This window comes from Lemur catta, chromosome 9 (genome assembly GCF_020740605.2).
Source record: "Lemur catta isolate mLemCat1 chromosome 9, mLemCat1.pri, whole genome shotgun sequence".
Taxonomy (NCBI): domain Eukaryota; kingdom Metazoa; phylum Chordata; class Mammalia; order Primates; family Lemuridae; genus Lemur; species Lemur catta.
The window spans coordinates 59,741,687-59,761,964 of NC_059136.1; the positions used below are offsets into that span (position 1 = coordinate 59,741,687).

Genomic DNA, 20,278 nt, shown 5'->3' on the forward strand with positions numbered 1-20,278 from the left:
AGAGCCACTGTGCTAAATTAAGGAAGGAAATAAAAGCAGTCTCTATACAAGTGTGTGGGCATTCAAACCATTCTGACTTTAAGACAACATCAAATATCTTACTGTCAACAAAGGAAGAAATCAGCAAAGAATTCTATGGTGTTCCTGCTTATTTCCATTGTGATGCTAATTAATAAGCCACTATAATCTTAGAACATGTAACAAGGTTTTCATTGTGAGGCTTAAAAGAGATAATATATGTGAAAGGTTATCACCTGGTATAGGCATCAACGTTGGTATGATTACTATACTGTGTTTCTCTCAGGAAATGCAGAAGTGTAATTTAATAATAATTGATGTTAAGGTAGAAATCAAATATATCGGCTCTAAAATATGTATAGTCAATTTTCATTATCCGTAGTAGTTATGTTGTATAAAATCATAGTGAGCAATGAATTAGGGAACACAGAACCACTCCTCCTAGGAGATACATATATCACATAGATTATAATCTTTAATCCTAAAAACAACTCATCCTGGCAGATTCTATTTCCTTTATTTTACAAAAGAGAAAATGAAGTTCAGAAGTGTTGAGTGACTTGCAGGAGACAGTTGAAGTTCAAACCCCAGGAAGGCTGGAGCTTCCTGCCTGCACTGTACTGCTCCTCTACTGCCTCCACCCTCCGGCCACCTCCGTGGGAGGGCTAGAACAGGAAGGCAGCTGGGAGCCTCAGCTAGGAATGTCTACACAGGGCAACTCGAATTCTTTTTGCTCTGTGCATGTCCACAAATAACTGCGGAATCTCTGTGGGTACTGATCTTGGGGTTACAAATAAACTTTAGCAAGTGGGCAAATTTGCAAATAGCAAATTCGAGAATAATGAGGGTCTACTGTATCTGTTTTTAATTCAGCTCATTTACTACTAGATAATGACTGTCAAAAGAAGTTGGCAAAAGCAATTTAATCCAAATGGGAGTAGAGAGAGCACAGTGAACACCTTACCTTGTTTCTGAGGTTTCCCACCCCCATTATGGTGCTTTCCACCTCTATCAGCCACAAAGCCAGAGGATAAAGTCACATTGGTGGGCTGGTTTCTCATTTTTTTAGCATGTTTTCTTTCTTTTGCATTAGACATTTCTGGAAAGGAAGCCATAAATTTAACACACAGAAAGGAAAATTCCATTCAAAAATAAAAATAAATTTAATGAATAAGTATTTCTGTGACTCAAAATAAACTTGTTATGGAAGAGACACTATTAGCACACTCCAGTTTGCACTGGCAAATAATTAAATCAATTCAAATGTTAACACTACATAAGTCTGTTGGAACAATGAAAAATGAGATAAAATTGTTATGGAGGTAAAAAATTTTTTAATTCCTTAAAGAATTCAGTCATCTTAAGTAGTTAACATTAATTGAGAACTGTATGTCAGGCATTATTTTATATCTCTTATTCACTTAATTCTCACAACTCTTATCAGGGAGGTACTAGTATGATCCTCACTTTATGAATGAAGAAACAGAAGCACAGAGAGGTTATATAACCTGCCCAAGGTCACTAAACTTGTGAACATGGAGGGATTCAAACCAGGAGTATGACTCTATTCACTATTCTTAAAACACACAATAATTAGAGAATAAGACCACATGTAATAAAATACTAAATTTTGTAGTATAGCACAATAGGAAACTGCAGAAGGGAAAGAAAAAATGTGAATCGGCAGGAAAAGTCAATCAGAAAACAGTAATACAATTAGCTGGAATTTGGATAGATAAGAAAGAATTCAGCAATCTATTGTGTAAATACAGGAGTGAAGACTCTGGACTACTAAAGTGGGAAGAGAGAGTAGAAGAGAATGATATTGAATAGGCAAGGGAAGGCCAAGCAGAAGCCCCAAACCGAAGAAAAAGATCTATCTGAAGGTTCTTGAGCGGGAAGTAGGAAAGCCAAAACCTTAGCAGTATGTAAGGTAAAGTGAGAGGGAATAAAGGAGATTTTCTTATATTATGCTTTGGAAGCAGGGAGGGCAGAGACAGTACCTTTCTTCGCTGCTGCATTCCCAGCACCTAAGCAGAGTGCCCTGCAAAAAGTAGAGGCTCGATATCTATTTGTGAATGAACGCACGCATGCATAAATGAAGACGTGACTCCTGCCTACAGTGCATATATTAACAAGGTAAGAAATATTTAGCCAAGTACCATCCCTTCTGACACAGCAGAATTTCACAAGGGATCTGGGCCATTAGCTAGATCACTATCTTTTTGAAATCAGATCCCCAGGCACTAGGGCTCTGTTCAGACACAAAGAGTCCTTGGTAAAGCCCGAGGACCACTCAAGAGAAGGGAACACAGGAAGAGCGGGAAGGTGGACAACGCCCAGGTCTCAGCCGGTCCCTGAATGACCCACCTTACTCCTTCGGCGTGCCAGAAGGGCGGGTGCAAGCCCATGCCCCGGACGGCCTCCGCCCGGAGGGGCAATAGAGGGAAATGACAGCCGTAGTAGGCAGGGGCCGAAGGAGATGAGGCACGGGCAAGAGGGGCCCCGAGCACACGAAGCAGGGAAAGAAGGGAAGGTCAGCCGAGTCTGAGGGAGAGAAGACGCGAAGTGAGACGCCACACACACTCCCCCAAACTCGCGGGCCCCGGAACGCACCAGCCTCTCATGACCTACCTGCCGGACGCTCTGAGGGCTCCCGGGGTCAGAATGACAAGCCACGGCGACGACAGTCACCACTAAGGCAACACGGAGAGCAAGCGAGCTGGACGGCGCATGCGCCAGCCCGGCCGCTTCCTCCACGTGGCCTGGAGTGGCGTCGAGACTACAGCTCCCAGAATGCCGTGCGAAGCGGGCCCGCGGGCGCTTTTGGGTAGAGACGCGGTGGGGTGGTCCGTCGGCTGAAACTCCGGCGGGCTTGCAGTCGTGGCTTGTTCTCCTTGAGGGGCCGCGAGAGGGAAGGATTAGCCATGTCTTCCTTGCTCAGAAGAGTGATCAGCACTGCGAAAGCCCCGGGGGCCATTGGCCCCTACAGGTAACTAGGGGAACACTGACAGAACTGGGGCGTGTGGCGTCGGGGGTTCGGGGCCGGGGCCCCTCGGGGTCAAAGCCGCCCTGAGCAGCCCCGTGGAACACGTGAGCAAACTGAGCAGGAAAGGGGGCAGCGCACCCGGAGACCCATGGCGAGTTGGGAACCCCCGTGGATCCGGAAGCCTGCGCTCCGGGGAGCTCTGCCCCTCGCTGCGGAGCCCGTCTGCCAGGACTCTCTCTGGTTAGAAGTCTTGTGTTCTGACCGCTTTTTGTTTGGGGCGGTTTTGTTTTGTTTTGTAACAGCTTTGTTGAGAGATAATTCATATATCATAAACTTCACCCCTTTAACATGTTGTCAACGGAGAAGCCAAACTCTGTAAAATAATTTTAAAGAGATTTATTCTAAGCCAGATTTGTGGGCCATGACCCAGAGCCACACCCAAGAAGCCTTGAGTGAACTCGCTGTAGTTGGGTTACAGTTTGGGTTTATACATTTCAGGGAGACATGGGTTACAGGTAAAGTCATAAATCAATACATGGAAGGCACACATTGGTGTGGGCCGTCTTGAATGGGGGAGGGGCTTACAGGTTATAGGTGGGTTTAAAGATCCCTTGACTTGTAATTGGTTAAAGACATGGAGCTTTGTCTAAAGGCTTGGAATGTTTTAAAATAAGGAGGTCCCTTAATCAGAGACAAGCCGCCAGATATATATTTGTTGTGTAAATTGAGGACCTGCAAGTTTGTCTTGCATAGCCTTAGGCCTGTTATTGAGTTGCAAAGTATATCTCCAAGAAGGGAGGGGGGCTTGATGAGGCATGTCTGACCTCCCTCCTCTTGGCAGGCAATTTAGTTTTAGGACATCCCCTTGGCCAGGAGGGGATCCATTCAGTCAGCTGGTGGGGGGAGCCTTAAGATTTTATTTTAGTTCACAGTGTACAGTTCAGTTTTTACCATACTCACAAAATTGTGCAGCTATGCCACTTTCTAATCGCAGAACATTTTCATCACCCCAAAAGGAAATCCCATACCTGCTAGCATTCACTCACCATTCTCTTCCTGCAGCCCCTGACAACTACTAATCTACTTTCCATATCTATGGATTTGCTTGTGGTAGACATTTCCCATAAATGGAATCATAAAATATGCTCTCCTCTGTGCCTGGCTTCTTTCACTTAGCAGATTAACATTCTCTTAATTGAAAAGAGTAAACCCCATCAACAGATGTTTGTCTCTTCTGGGGGGAGCTGAGTTCTTTTCACAGAAATGCTTAGCAAATCCCTGCACATCTACCCAAGCCACTGGTTTTTACAACACTTAAATAGAAATGGCAGTGTGATGTTTATAAATTCATTGCCCATTCTTATTTCCCACTAATAAATCAAATACAAATTGCTGCAAAGCTTATTTTCTAAGATTGCCCAACATACTCTAGTTAAATATTAAATATATGTATACTGGCCAGGGAGTCTACCCTGTGTGTACTTGTTTCCGCTTGTCAGAAGTGCTTTTAAATAGAGAGGTTAATTCCTTTCTTTAAACTTCATTTTTTTTAAATGTCTCAGCTTTAAAACTCTTGGATCCTGCCAGGTGTGGTGGCTCACACCTGTAATCTCAGCACTTTGGGAGGCGAAGGCCAAAGGATCACTTGAGCACAGGCATTTGAGGTTGCAATGAGCTATGTTTGCCCCACTGTACACTCCAGTCTAGTGGGCAACAGAGTGAGACCCTATCTCCAAAAAAAAAACAAAACAAAAACAAAAACCCACAACTGTTGGATGCTATCCTTTTCATTCTTGGAGCTTTTTTCCCTAATATAATTTTTGTCATGTTTTTTTTTCCCTCAGTTGCTTGAATTAGAATTGTTATTTATTTTTAATCCGTCACTAAAGTATATCCTGTAAGCCCTTTTCCATTTTTCCTCTTCCACAGTTTATAGTGTCTGCTCACTGTTAAAAGAGCCAAAATGGGAAAATTTCTACAGCTGAAACATTTGAAGTATGATAGACATGTATTGAATGCCTACTATATGCCAAATAATTCTGAAATGCAAAAATGTATAAAAAACAATCCAGTCTGAAGGACATTCTTCACATATATGGGGGAAAGAAAAAGAAACATTTTAATTTTGTGCATGCTATATGCCAAGCACCATGACAACCACCTTCTACTCTTAAGTCTCATCCCCATTTTACAAAAAGAAAACTGAAACTCAGAGTCAACTTGTCCAAGGTCAGATAGTCCGTAAGTGATAGCTTGATTTGAACTCAAGCCCAAACTCCCTACTCTATACTGCACTGCAATGAGAATAGTACTTAGACATGGCAGAATGGTATTAAATGATTACTATAGTAGGCTTGGAAATAAAATGCAGTGGGAGTAAGGTGGCAAGTTGGGGAGAGGGTGAAGGAGAAAGAAATTGATTCTAATTTGGGGTGGAGGAAGAAAAAGTATTAGTGAGGCTCTTTGTGAGGGGTAGTCCTTGGGTTTTGAATGTTGCATTTGCCATTTATAGCAGTGTTACATAAATCTGATTTTTAAATTAATCTGTTAAAGATTTCAACAGGAAGTCATTGAGTGAAGGGCATTCCAGATAGAGGGAAGGGCTTGATTAAGGACACAGAGGTGCATGAATGTGTGACATAAAGATTTTGGGGAGATACTTTTAGTAATTCAAGTGCCATCTTTCTCTTTTTGTTTCTTTTTCTTTTTTTTTTTTTGCCAAATCTGTGTACCACCTGTATTATAATTTATTTAACATATTTCTTTGAGATGGCTCATTTTGTTTAACAAGTTAGTTTAAAAAAGAAACTTTACAACAGTATGCTAAATAGAAAACAATCCAATAGCAAATAGCAGTAAAAAAATAAACTCTTAAATAAAAGTATTATTAAATTCTAGCTAGAGATTGCAGTTGGCTCAAAACCTGAGGCCTGTTCTCTCTTTGTTAAAAATGATGTTTCTTGGCCAGGCACGGTGGCTCATGCCTGTAATCCTAGCACTCTGGGAGGCCGAGGCGGGTGGATCGTTTGAGCTCAGGAGTTCGAGACCAGCCTGAGCAAGAGCGAGACCCCGTCTCTACTAAACATAGAAAGAAATTATATGGACAGCTAAAAATATATATAGAAAAATTAGCCGGGCATGGTGGCGCGTGCCTGTAGTCCCAGCTACTTGAGAGGCTGAGGCAGGAGGATCGCTTAAGCCCAGGAGTTTGAGGTTGCTGTGAGCTAGGCTGATGCCACAGCACTCTAACCCAGGCAACAGAGTGAGACTCTGTCTCAACAAAAAAAAAAAATTATGTTTCTTTAAACTTGTTTTCTAAAAACGATATTTTGTTTTCTCCTTAATATAATCAGAAGGGTTGAGGTCATGATTACTAACATTTATTGATGCTTACTCAGCACTAGACACTGTTCAAAGTGCCTTATGTGCACAGTTACTATTATAGTCTCCATTTTTCAGATGAAGAAACTGTATGCAAGGTTAAATAGTTTGGCCAAGGTCACACTACTAAGAAGTGTGGTGGTGTGACAGAATTTGAATTTAGGCAATCGGTTCCCTAGCCCAATCTTAATCATTGAGTTTTCTGCACCTTAGAATTGAAAGGGAATTATTTCTAACTGTGATCACTAAGAGACTCTGTCCTGGAGCCTGCTAAAGAGCATACAACTTCTTGACCTATTTACTGATACTGTGTACTTTGTTCAAAAAAGAAAGCACAACAGTAATATTGCTGGTTGACTGGGAGGGTGGGTGTCAACTGTCTATAAAGCTGCAAGCAAACCAGAGGAGAATCATCATGAATGTGCCAGTATGACAAGAGAAAAGACTTTCCAGGACATTGTGCTTCTTGTGTACTAGATGGCTAGAAATGGTGCTTAGTTTCAGTATTTTATGTTTAAGAAAAACGTATAACAACTAACTGGTTGTATCCTGATGAAGTTCATTGGACGAGAGCTTTTGTGCATGTTGTTTATGGTGAGTACATTTTTTGAAAATTTGGGTCCTCTCCAGGAAGAATTCAAATGTGCTGAACTTTCAGTCCCTGGCATTGGGATGGATGGGGTATTGTCACTAATTAGCCAGTTGGCTCAGCACATTTCAGGAAAACTTCAGGACACAACCTTGAAAGATTTCAACATCACATTGGTTTGCATTGCTTTCTATTTTGCTAGCACACCATCCAAGTAGTCAGAAATTTTTGAAGTGATAGCCCATGAGGCATAGGTTATGACATGCGAATAATTTGAATACTTTTGAAATTGTGATTGCTTTTTGACCTGGAAGTAGAACAATACACTTTTAAATTTTCTGGAGCCTAATGACTTGTCTACAGGGTGCTTATGCTCAGAAAGTATCGACTATCCAATTATTTTTGTGAACAAACCTCCTTAAATCTGTGAGAGATAACTCACATAGCTCAGATGGTCTCAAGAGTTCCAGTGCTTACTTTTACTATTCTGAAAATACAAGTGTTTCTTTTACTATGCTACTATCTTAAAGTTTTTGATACATGATAATGCATATGGGCTTAAATTATGTTTCAAATATGGGGAGAGTTGAAGGAACTTTGTGAAGGGCCTAGGGCAGGCAGCCTAATTCTACACAAGACAGTTAATAGCTATGGTACTATTTAACCTGAGAAAAGATTACAAATTAACAAGCTCCGTAGTTACCTGTTTGTGGGCCAGTGTGAAAGCCAGATAGTTGAGAAGAATTCCTAGACTTTCTGAATCCTGTTACAAAGTTTAAACATACCTTCAGCTCTCCACAGTCCACCTTGTAAGCCAATAGGTCCTGCTAAAAAGATACTCATTGACAACCAAAATTGTTTATGCTACTAAGTGGTTAAAGAGCAAAACATCAACAAGTAGTTACAGTGTGCCTACTGTGTGCAGGAAATCACCTAGGCCCTACACAGCTACAGACGTAGTAAGACACTACCCCCACCCTCAAGAGTTTAGAATCTAAGATACCCTGGGAAACAGGATAATAATAGGACGAGTTAAAATATGAGGCAGGATCCTACACGTGGTAATAAGAAAGGCTCAACCAGGGAACCCCTGGGATCCAGAGGGAAAAAAGCCTTAGTTACTTACTCATGGAAAATATGTGTGTGTAATGGTTTTTAGTGTAGTTTTATTTATGATAACAAAATATTGGAAGCAATGGTGACTGGTTAAAGTATGTCCATACAGTGAAATGTTATGTAGCAGTTAAAAAGAATGAGGAAGCATTCTACATATAGTTACAGAAAGATCTTCATGATATACTGTTGAGTGAAAAAAGCAAAGTGTATAAGAGTGTTTAATATACCATATTTTGTGTAGGAGGGAACAAATATATATTTTTATTCATATGTATATGAAGAAACTTCAGAAGCATACATAAAGAACAGTGGTTCTTAGCTGGGAACTGAGCAAATGGGGAACAAGGATGGAAGGGAAGACTTTCATTACTATTCTCTGTATATTTTTTGGATTTTTGAACCATGTGAATGCTCTCCTATTCAAAAAAAGTAAATTATAAAGAAAAAAAAAGATGTGGTCAAGAAGAATAGAGAAAAAACATCATGAAATAAAAGAAGAAAGTTTGGGCCATGTTGGAATACAGAAGAATAGGGAACTAGGAGGAGGTGATTAAAATGAAAATATCTTAAAATTTCTAAATAAGCGTGCAAAGGGTAAAACAAATTTCACTTTTAAAATTAGAGTTTCTCTCTTCAGTGTTTAAAAGACAGGCTGTCTTTATCCCAAAAGTAATACATTTCCTATAAAAAGTTTAATTGTTTGGCTTTTTTCAGGTACCTGTGGAGTGTATTCTTTTTCCTGTGATTTTATCCTAATTCAGAACAAGTCAGTTACAAAAGTAAGCACTTTGCAGAAATGAAGTCTAGCCTCAAAAGTGCATCTTTGGGTGGGTGTAGTGGCTCACGCCTATAATCCTAGCACTCTGGGAGGCCAAGGTGGGAGGATTGCTTGAGGTCAGGAGTTCGAGACCAGCCTGAGCAAGAATGAGACGCCCGTCTCTACTAAAAATAGAAAAAATTAGCTGGGTGTGGTAGTGCACAACTGTAGTCCCAGTTACTCAGAAGGCTGTGGCAGGAGGATCACTGAAGCCCAGAAATTTGAGGTTGGTGTAAGCTAGCCTGATGCCATGGCACTGTAGGCCAAACGACATAGCAAGACTCTATCTCAAAAAATACAATTAAATTAAATTAATTTAAGTTAAAATAAAATAGCAAAATAAAAAAATCTTTATTTAAAACGTGTTTGTACTATTTTGCATTCCTACCAACAATTTATGACCATTCTGGTTGCTCTATATCATCACCAATATGTGTTATTATCAGTGATGTTTTATTATGTGTAATGGTATCTTATTGTGGTTTTGCTTTACATTTCTCTAATGACCAATAATGTTGAACAACTTTCATGTACTCCTTAACTCTTTGTTTTTTGTTGTTTGGGTTTTTTTGAGACAGGGTCTCCCTCTATTGCCCAGGGTAGGAAGCAGTGCCATCATCATAGCTCACTGCAACCTCAAATGCCTGGGCTCAAGCGATCCTCCTGCCTCAGCCTCCCCAGTAGCTGGGACTACGGGAGCATACCACCATACCCAGTTAATTTTTTTATGTTTTATAGAGATGGGATCTTGCTATGTTGCTGAGGCTGGTTTCAAACTCCTGGTCTCAAGCAATCCTCCTGCCCTAGCTTCCCAAAGTGCTAGGATTACAGGTGTGAGCCACTGTGCCCACCCCATCTTTGTATATTTTCTTTTGTGAAATATCTGCTTAAATCATTTGCCTAGTTTTTATTGGGTCCTTTGTATTACTGGAGTTGTAAGAGTTCTTTATATATTTTGATAAACAAGTTTTTCATTTTAATAAAGTCCAAATTACCTTTTTTAAAAATTTTACAGTTTGTACTTTTTGTGTCCCATCGAATAACTCTTTTAGCCTTGGATTTTATGCTTACATATACACTGGCTTTCTGTTTATTGCAGTCAAGCTGTATTAGTCGACAGGACCGTTTACATTTCAGGACAGATAGGCATGGACCCGTCAAGTGGACAGCTTGTGCCAGGAGGAATAGAAGAAGAAGCTAAACAAGTAAGTCATTTTCCACATTTGAAGTTCCCTTTTCTATTACTTTTTAATGTTGAAGAGTATTAATGATCCACTTGCCTGATTGGTTTTATAGAAATTAAAAGATAAATGCTTTTAAAACTACTTACTGCTTGATTTAAGACAGTTTTTTAAGAGTTGAAAATTTGATGAATCATTTAACAGCTGAAAAGATTCCGCTTCAAAGTGACTGTAAACCTGAATTGTTAAAATCAGATAACATGTTACCACTTCCACATGGATTGGGAAATTTTTTTTTTCAGGGCCACTGGACCTGTCCTACCCCCTAAAAAACAACAAAAAAACCACCACCACGAAGTTAAAAATCAATTCTTGTTAAAAATAAGAATGGGGAATATAATTCTAATCCAGTAGAATTAAACTATAATTTAATGCATTCACTGAGTTGTTTATAATACCCAAAGATAGAAAACAATCTGAATGTCTAACTGTAAGAAACTGGTTGAATAAATCATGCTAGATCCATACAACTAAACTGATGTGGAAAGAGCTCCAAGATAAATTGTTACATGATAAAATAAAACCAAGAGGCCAAATAGCATGCGCAGTATGCTACCATGTGTGCATGTCTGTGTGTTTAAGAATATGTAGGTTTATTGGCTGGGCACAGTGACTCACACCTGTAATCCTGGCACTTTGGAAGGCCAAGGCAGGAGGATCACTTGAGGCCAGGAGTTGGAGACCAGCCTGGGCAACAAAAGCTCAAGCAATCCTCCCAGCTCAGCCTCCCTAGTGGCTGGGACTACAGCGCAAGCCACCATGCCCAGCTATTTTTTTTTTTTTTATTAAGAGTTGGGGGTCCCAGCTATTAGGGAGGCTGAGGTGGGAGGATTGTTTGAGCCCAGGAGTTCAAGATTACAGTGAGCTATGATCGCACTATGGCATTCCAGCCTGGGCAACAGAGCAAGACACCATCTCTTTAAAAAAAATTAGATTTATGCTGGTGTAAGCACTGATTGTCTCTAGAAGGGTACACAAGAAACTAGAAACAGTGGTTACCTCTGAGGAGGGAAACTGGGGAAAGAGAGTAAGGGTAGGAGACATTTTTTCACTGTGTAGCTTTTTTTTTATGGCTTTTGAATTTTTTTTTCCATATCCATGTATTACCTATTTAGAAGACAATTATTAAGAAACATAAAAGTAAAATCAAATGTTATGTCGTAACCAGTAATGTGGGGAGGAAGAATGAATTGAAAAAAATGGATAGGGTAAAATGTTTTTTCAGAGGCCAGAGTGTCATTTACATAATTTACTAATATTGCTTTTTGACAAAAAGGAAAAAGAAACCTTTAAAATCAAATATTGCTTTAAAAGAAAATGTGTTTTAATGCTTACTAACTCATACTTATCCTTGAAGTGATAACAGAGTAAGCGACCCCAGAAATTATTTCTGTTTCAGCCTAATGGACATTGACTGAAAACTTGACACATTTTAGCGCTGAAGAAGAGACTTCAGCCCAATTTTTTTACTCACAAAAGGAGACAACCTTTTCATTGTATTATAGAAAGATTCATTTTGTTAACGGAAAGCCAAGAAATAATTCAATTGTATAGAATTGTCCTAATAAGAAGAGGGAAAGTTTTTCTGCCACATAAGCTATTTAAGGAGTTATTAGTAAAAGATAATTAATTGAATTTAATTGAAGCTTTAAATATAACATTGGTGTCTTAGGCCTTTTTCTTGGCTTCGTTCACAGGCTCTTAAAAACATGGGTGAAATTCTGAAAGCTGCAGGCTGTGACTTCACTAATGGTGAGCAACTTGATATTCACATTTCTGTTTGATATTTCTTTGGTGTGTTTGAAAAACATGGCATGCAGTACTATGTCATGCCATATCTTTGTTGCTGTTTAAAGTTGTTTTAATGGTCTGGGAAAAAACACTGTACACTTCAGTCTTATTTTAATCAAGACAGTCACAGACTCATATACTGTTTTTCTAGGTAATATTTTGGATCAGACCAAAGAGCTAAATCTAATGATAGTGTATATATCTTCTAGTGGTAAAAACAACTGTTTTGCTGGCTGATATAAATGACTTCAGTACTGTCAATGACATCTACAAACAATGTAAGTAATTTGGCTTTATTTCTATTAAAGAGAAATTAATCTCTTAAATGAATTTTCACTATGAATTAAGAGAAAGCGGAAATGCTAAGAAATGGTCATAGCCTGTAGTCCCAGCTACACAGGAGGCTAAAGTGGGAGGATCTCTAGAGCCCAGGAATTCAAGGGTGCCAGGAGCTATGATTGTGCCACTACACTCCAGCCTGGGCAACAGAGTGAGACCCCATCTCAAAAAAAAAAAAAAAAAAGATCATAGATCCTGTCCTAAAAGAAGCATACAGTATACCCCCATGAAAAAGACTGAAGACATTTCTATTGCATTCCCTAAAAAAATATACTATATATCCATTGGATATGTAGTATATATAGATCCTATGTATCTGTTTTCCTAAAGCTTAATTTTGTCACACCCTTCTCAGGCTTTTTAAGCCCTTCTAAAAATTTTTTATACACATAGATATTATTTACTATTACTATATGGTCCAGCCACCATCTTTATTCTGGCTCTTTCAGAATTGTTAGCTAGTTATTTACTTAACATTTCTATGCCTTGGTTTCTTGATATGCAAAATGGGAATAATATACTGCTACCTTATTGGGTTGTTGAAATGAATAAATGAGTCAATACACATGTAAAGCATTTAGAACAGATGCTAGTGTGTTGTAAGCACTGAGTAAATGTTAGCTATTATTAACATTGTAGTCATAGTGTGGAAAATGGGTGTCCCTAGCACCTAGCAGGATGAAACAAAGGTATAACATGGAAAAACTATCATTACTTATTCTCTCCTGAAGAAATGACTAGAGAAGACCAAAGTTGGCAGAGAAAGTACTTGCCAAAATTTTTGGAGATGGGCAGTTCCCCGTTTAGATAACTGGTTTGTATATATCACTTTGAAAACAAAACCTCATTCACATCAAACAAAATCAAAGTGTCAAAATACGTATTTCATCTTTTCCAGAAAACTAATACATTTAGAAAATTAATATATATCATAGGAATCATATGGTAAAATATTTTATCAAACTAATCCAAATGTGAGCTTTTTTTTAATGTTGCTTATATTTAAGAACTGACTAGTCTATGAAGCACTTGTCGGATTCTTGATTATACAGTGTTGAATAATAATACAATTTCTAAAAACTAAAATGAAATTCTTTTAAATTCAGATTTCAAGAGTAATTTTCCTGCAAGAGCTGCTTACCAGGTTGCTGCTTTGCCCAAAGTAAGTACACTTTAAAGCAAATAATGTACACAATTTTAAATTTTCACGTTGTTTTCTGAAAATAACAAACTAAGCACTGTGAAAGGAAGCTGAAAAAGAAAAGAAGTAGTCCCTGCATCCCAGGAACTTAAAGTCTAAACGGAAACATCCCATATTACATGCATGGAAAAAAATTAAGAAACTTTATAAGATAACACGTTAACATGAACATAACAGAATCAGAGTACTTAAATTGTGAGAAAAAGTCAAATAGCAGCTATACTGTAGTAATGTTACTTAGGGGACTATAAATTTGAGCCAGGTTTGTTTGTGAGTTCTGCAATAAAAATTTCACTTGACTATTATATAAAAAAAAAATCTAGAGCTTCCACTAGAAAAATAACCTCTATACCAGTGGTGCATGTTTCTCACCATTCTGATTTTGATGTTCTAAGTAGAAGCTGTGCCTTTTGTTAATAGCAGCATAATATTCCTGCCTATAAAGAAGCAGCTCTTACTGACTTCCACTTGTAATGTTCTACTAAAGAAAATTTATCTCCTAAGAGAAGCATTTTTATTGCTTTAATTAGTTACTTGAAATGATCATTATCAAACTTATTAAGGTATTGGGTATAGTAGAAAAAGCTCTGAACTTGGAATCACAAGATAAGGGTTCTCTGCTATCTATTAATAGCTTTGTGGGTTGGGTTGAGTTATTAATAATTTACCTTTCTAAATTTCAACATATTTTATGAATTGAGAGGAAAACATCTATGTAAATAGGGCTGCTGTGAGAATCATACGAGCTAATATAGTAGATGAACTTGTGTGGTGTGGTAACCTGGCCTATTGCACATTCTTAGTGAATATTTCCTTATCCTTTGAAAAGTTGAATGTTAAAAATACTGTATTGTTGTTAGTTGCACATGTTTTTAGTAGGTTGTGGAACTCTTAATTTGTACAAAATGATTGAAATATTGTTTCATTATTTTCCTCACAGGGAGGCAGAATTGAAATTGAAGCCGTAGCTGTCCAAGGACCTTTCACAACAGCATTACTATAAGTGGGCCCAGTGTTCAGTCTGGAATTTTTAACATGTTAAGTTTTATAGTTGATAAAACATCTTAATTAACCTCTTAATTTTTAAAATTGATGAAAGCATAAGCTTGACTAAAATATCTGAAGTTATCATGGAAATAGCATATAATAGGGGTAGTTGAACATGAATTGAAGATTAGATAATGCATCCAGTTGCTGGTATATAAACTACACTTATGTATGCCCAAATGACTGAATGTAGGAAAGAGATACTCATTACATAGTTACTCAAATAAATAAAAGTAAAGGGAAATAACAGGTAGGAAAGATGAGTTGCTATTTCTAAGAAATAATCAAAAGCACAACTCATCAAACTAATGATGTGAAATATTTAGTTCTCAAGTCGGATTTGTGATTCTTTTAGTTAAGTAAAATTGAAGTATTTAAATATGAATGGTAGAGGTCTAGGAGAAGGAAGTGGACCAAAATTTTATATAGATAATATTTTTCTAATGGAAATAAAATAGACATGCATATTTCCCTTGGTGTGATTTGGTTCACTTATTTTTTTAACCATTTAATTAATATGTTAAAACATATTATCTAATAAAGGAGAGAAGGTGTAAAGTTAAATTTACAACTATTTCATTTCTCAAAGCTGACTTTGTACATTTTTACAAAGTCTTTTAACATTTTTAGACAACTACGGCATGAAAACTTCCTTTTTGTAAAATACATTCCAGCACAGATTTATGTAGATTAAAAAAAGTTCCCTTCGCTCATTCTCCATTCTGCTTACCTCCCCAAAGAGAACACACCACTACAGAGCTGTGTGTAGCTGGCAGATAGCTTTCTACTCATTACATACTAGATTACGTGGTTTGGTTTTGTGTGTTTACATCAATAGAACTTCTCTGCATATATTATGTTGAAAATCTTTCCATATAAATACATACAGATCTACCTCTTTTTTAAAACTGCTGCAGAGTGCTCTTTTGTGTGGATATATACGCCTTAAGTGATTTAACCATTCCTCCAATTTGTTGTTTTCAAAATTGTCATATTATAGCAATGCTGCCGTAACATTCTTTACACATAACACAAAAAAATTACAGATTAGATTAACAGCCATAGGGAAAAGCAAAGCAAGGAAACTTAGAGAGTATTTGAGGGGATTAAATTTTTAAGCTCAGTGAAAATAGAAGGCCTCACTGAGGTGATATTGGAGTTAAAAATGGTTATTGAAATTTATTGAATATTTTTCTGTATGAGACCATACGATTTTTCTCATTTGATTTGCTAATATAGTAAAACACAGCTAATTAAAAGTCGGACCTCCATATACATGGGTTTCACATCCCACAAATACTGTTTTTTATCCACACTTGGTTGAAAAAAATCCTTGTATAAGGTGACCCATGTAGTTCAAACCCATGTTGCACAAGGGTCAACTGTATGTGTATTTATATGTACATGTACACACATAATGTATATGTTTTATATAAAATTCAAATTTATATTTTGTTTAGGATATTTACATTTATGTATACATTTGTGAAATTGGCATTGTTCTTCTATAAGGGAGTTTATGGTTGTAAATATTATCCTTGAATGTCTGATAGATATAAAACATAGCCTATAAAACTAGGCTGGGTATTTTCTTTGGGGAAAAATTTTAAAGTGATTGTTTCATGGTAACAGAAACATTCAGATTTTCTAGTTTTCAGTCAGTTTGGTCATTTATAGTACTATAGAATTTGCATATTTCATCTAAATTTTCACATTTGTATGCATCTTTTTAATCTCTGCTGTATCAGTATTCAAGTGTCCCCCTTTCATCTCTAATATAGTTTATTTGGGCTGCTGAAAAATTTCTTTGTCAGTCTTCCGCAGAAGTTTATCTATTTTATTAATCTTTTTGAAGAACCGTTTGACTTTGTTGATCCTTTCTATTTTATCTTTCTTTTCTTTATCATTAATTTCTGCTCTTATTATTTCCTCCAGCTCTTTTTTTTATTATTATTGTTTTTTTTAGAGATGGGGTCTTGCTGTATTGCCCAGGCTGGAATGCAATGGTGTGATCATAGCTCACTGCAGCCTCGAACTCCTGGGCTCAAGCCATCCTCCTGCCTAAGCCTCCTGAGTAGCTGGGACTCTGGGACTACAGGTGCATGCCATAATGCCAGGCTTTTTTTTGATAGAGAAATCTCACTGTATTGCTCAGGCTAGTCTCAAATTCCTGGCCTGAAGCGATCCTCCTGCCTTAGCCTCCAAAAGCCCTGAGATTATAGGCATGAGCCATGGCACCTGGCCTTCAGCTCATTTATAAGACACCTCTTTCTACTTTTAATATTAAGTGTCTTTTAATAGTAAATGACAGAAACCCAACTCAAACTAGTATTAAGTGGGATAAAAGGAATTTTAGGCTCAGGTCACACAGAAGTCCAAGGTACAGCTTACTATAGGCACATGTGGTCCAGAAACCTCACAGCTCTATCTGTCTCTTGGAATAAGATACTACAGGCGCAGACATAGAGGCTACCAATGCACTAACCCCAGCAAAAAGATATCATTTTCTGATATCTGTGACAGGAGAATCTCAGGGAAGCCTCTGATTGGTCCAGCTCAGGTTAAGGGTCCATTCCTAAACCAAAGCCAAGAAATTAGATACTCTGGCCAGGTTGGGCCTAAGTATATATAGGTAATGACTTCAAAATCAAACCCTAGGCTGGGCGCGATGGCTCATGCCTATAATCTTAGCACTTTGGGAGGCCAAGGCAGGATGATCACTTGAGGCCAGGAGTTAAAGACCAAGAATCGCTTGAGCCCTGGAATTTGAGGTTGCAGTGAGCTACGATGATGCGACTACACTCTAGCCCAGGTGACAGAGTGAGACCCTATCTCAAAAAATAAATAAATAAATAAAACCCTAGAGTGAAAGAGCTGGAAATATTAATAAGATACTGGTACCCAAGTTAACACTCCTATTTGTGACTGGGTCTGAACTTAGAGCTCTCTTTCCACACTGAAGGAGAATCACTAGATTTAGTTACATGTGAAAAAAAAACACATTGCATGTTGGCCTTCCAAACATACTTAAAGATATAGCAGTCTCTTTGAAGTGTGAAATATCTAAAACGTCACCATATTTCCTTGCTGTTGTCATATTCCTTACCTTGACAGAGCATGTAATTTAACATCTGTTATTTTTCAGGATATAATCAAAAGAAACTTCAAGTTTCTGTAAAACAATTCAGATAAAAAAAAAAACTACACCAAGATAGGCTTTCCAACACTTTATTGGTTCTAATAGCATATTTATTCAACCAAAATTATAAATGTTGAACCAGAAATACAAAACCATTTTATAAAAATTTTGGCCATAATTTCCCCAATAGCCAATTGTATTTAGTTATAAGGAAATTACCATGATCACATAAGGATAAAGAATGTTTTTCATCAAATATTTACAGAATGCCTAACTCATACTAGGCCCTGTGGGGAAAATGGAGAAGTAGGAGCTACCTTTCCTGCCCTCAAATGAGCTTACAATCATTCTCACTTTGACCATTTGTTCAGCAATTGGAAAGCATTCAAAATAATCCCAAATAAAATATTCCATTTCAGTGAATTATCTATCAGAAATCAGAAATCATGATCAGCTAAGTGCTAATGAACTTAGGCACAGTTGCTTTCTCTACAGCACTAATCAACACTTAACTAATATGGCAAGTATTACTGGAACATTCTTTATAACCTATTATCTCCAGTGGATTCCAGTAAGGAAAATCCAGAAGTGCTGTGCTCATTCACTCAATAGACTTAAGTTCTACTTGACAGTTGTGCTTTGGCTAACTTGTTATTACAACAAGTTTTCTAACTAAAAAAATAATCCCTCATATACATCAACATGTTAACAGTGATCATTTTTGACAGATGGAATTATGGGTAATATTTAGATTTCATCTTTTAAAGTTTATATTTTCTGAAGTTTCTACAATGAACATGTATGCATTTTATACCAAGAAAAAAATAGTTAATAACAAAGGAATCCTTCCGTGCAATTATTGCCTAATCAGTGTGTGTTATATTTAAGTACCTAGACAGAAAGGGTTACTTTTACCAAAAAAAAAGTTTTTTACAAACTGATACCCGGAAAACTTGAAGCTAATCCATACTGATCTACTAAATAACTACCAGTTGAAATCAACTATCAGTTTTTTTCTCCACTGAGCTCCTAGGGGTGCGGTGATGGTTGAAAAAGTCACCTTTGGACATCATGACTTCCTCATGAGACTCTGGGGCCCAAAGTCCCTCCCCAACCCAAAGCCACTCTACACCAGTACAGCTGCCAAGGAATGCCTCATTGTCACTGAATAGTTTTTTTTTAAGTGTTTGAAATCAGGGTCATATAAATCAGTTTAATACAACATGTGTTTTTTTCATAAATTTATATGATAGTATGAGTGACGTTTTGCTGCAGTTACTTTTATTAAGAAGAAATTTGAGAAATATCTATATTCTGCAAGAAAAAAAATGAGGCAAATCTCAAAACAAAATTAGTATCCCTAATTGGTTTCTCAGAACTCTTTCTGGAAACTGGTGAGGTCTGCAGATCTGTCTTTAGTAGTGGATGGGAGTGGCATGTTTATTAATGTCAGTAGCACATTATTAAACTGAAAGGGTAATTTAGATTAATATAATATGGACTGGCCTTTCTTCTCCCTTTGGAAGTTATTAAAGCCTGGCTCTGATGTCTGACTTCTTTCATGAGGCACAGGATAATGATATGGTTGTTAGCTTTTAACATCTCAAATACTTCCCAATAAATTTGCTGAATGGTTTTACTAAAGCAAAGCAAAAGGCCTCCAATTTGACTGTGTATGGATTAGTAATGCCAGGGAGTTCCCAACTTTTGTTTGTAATAACAGGAACTGAAAAGAGAAATCCCACACCTGTCAGCTGCTCTGTGAGATTACACTGATTCTGCTTTGGCAATTAAAGCCTTGAGATTACGACCAAACACTCATAACTTTATAAACTCTGAGGAGGTGAGAAGATGACACAGTTTTAGACTAAACGACATCTTGTAAGCAAACACTTTCAACTTTTCAAACACAGCCATGCCTTGCTGTCTGGTGTGAGGAGAGAGAAGAGAGGATCATTCTCTTTTTACCTTGCAAATAAATACGTGTGGGCAAATGAATGGCTTTATAATGTCCACATTGCTGGCCTTTGTTCAGAACTGGATCACCAAACTATCTTTATGAAAATGGGATACTTGTACTCTTTAGCAAGCCATTATATTTGCCAAAAAAAGCAAATAACTAGGGTTATTTGACCATGACCATCCAATATTCTTTGATTAGTTAAATGTGGAAAAAACATCTTCCTTTAAAAGCAATTTTTAATTCAAGGCCAAGTTTGGAATAAGTTAAGAGTGATGTAGGTGTTTTGACTGCTCAAAACATAAGAGCTCTTACTCCAAAGTCTAAATGAAAAAAGCAGTAAGGCAACAGGATGACCACACATTTCTATCCTGTGGTTCCCCCAAGGGGCTGGCACTTCTGGCCGAGAGTTATGGAGTGTGGTCTGGGTCTAACCTAGATTTGCAACTGGCACCCTCTGCTGGTAAATGCAAATGTTCACTCTCTACTGGGGATGGTAGCTGGGAAACTGGTTCACCATTTCCCTCCCAGTTAGGTACAGAAAATAATAAAATTACCATCATTAATAGGACGTCAACTGGCTACAAAGTGGCTACATAGCACCCCAGGGATAAAAAAAAATCCAGCCCTGATGGTAGTTTTTCTATGAA

The 20,278-nt window shown here is 37.6% G+C and overlaps 2 protein-coding genes across 2 annotated transcripts in view; one reads left to right on the top strand and one right to left on the bottom strand.

The window, feature by feature from the left end:
* The window catches only part of POP1 (POP1 homolog, ribonuclease P/MRP subunit), a 31,697-nt gene extending 28,957 nt beyond the window's left edge, over positions 1-2,740 (bottom strand). Inside the window, exons 1-2 of the mRNA XM_045560709.1 lie at positions 2,653-2,740; positions 983-1,117 (exon numbers count right to left, since the gene is read on the bottom strand). Coding sequence (XP_045416665.1) covers positions 983-1,115 — 133 coding nt within the window. The 5' untranslated portion in view covers positions 1,116-1,117; positions 2,653-2,740. The remainder of the gene's footprint in view (positions 1-982; positions 1,118-2,652) is intronic.
* A 79-nt stretch (positions 2,741-2,819) lies between these two features.
* RIDA (reactive intermediate imine deaminase A homolog) lies at positions 2,820-15,000 on the top strand. Its single transcript, XM_045560710.1, has 6 exons — positions 2,820-3,010; positions 10,010-10,115; positions 11,849-11,903; positions 12,152-12,220; positions 13,388-13,443; positions 14,423-15,000. The coding sequence occupies exons 1-6, from the start codon at positions 2,946-2,948 to the stop codon at positions 14,483-14,485; spliced, it is 414 nt and encodes a 137-aa protein (XP_045416666.1). The 5' UTR covers positions 2,820-2,945; the 3' UTR covers positions 14,486-15,000.
* Positions 15,001-20,278: the final 5,278 nt, after the last annotated feature.

Bases quoted from the DNA above. Each gene is read 5' to 3' on its own strand.
- RIDA (XM_045560710.1), top strand. From the start codon at position 2,946: ATGTCTTCCTTGCTCAGAAGAGTGATCAGCACTGCGAAAGCCCCGGGG. The intron at 10,116-11,848 runs GTAAGTCATTTT...CTTCGTTCACAG, and splicing joins TAGAAGAAGAAGCTAAACAA to GCTCTTAAAAACATGGGTGA. The intron at 12,221-13,387 runs GTAAGTAATTTG...TTTTAAATTCAG, and splicing joins CAATGACATCTACAAACAAT to ATTTCAAGAGTAATTTTCCT.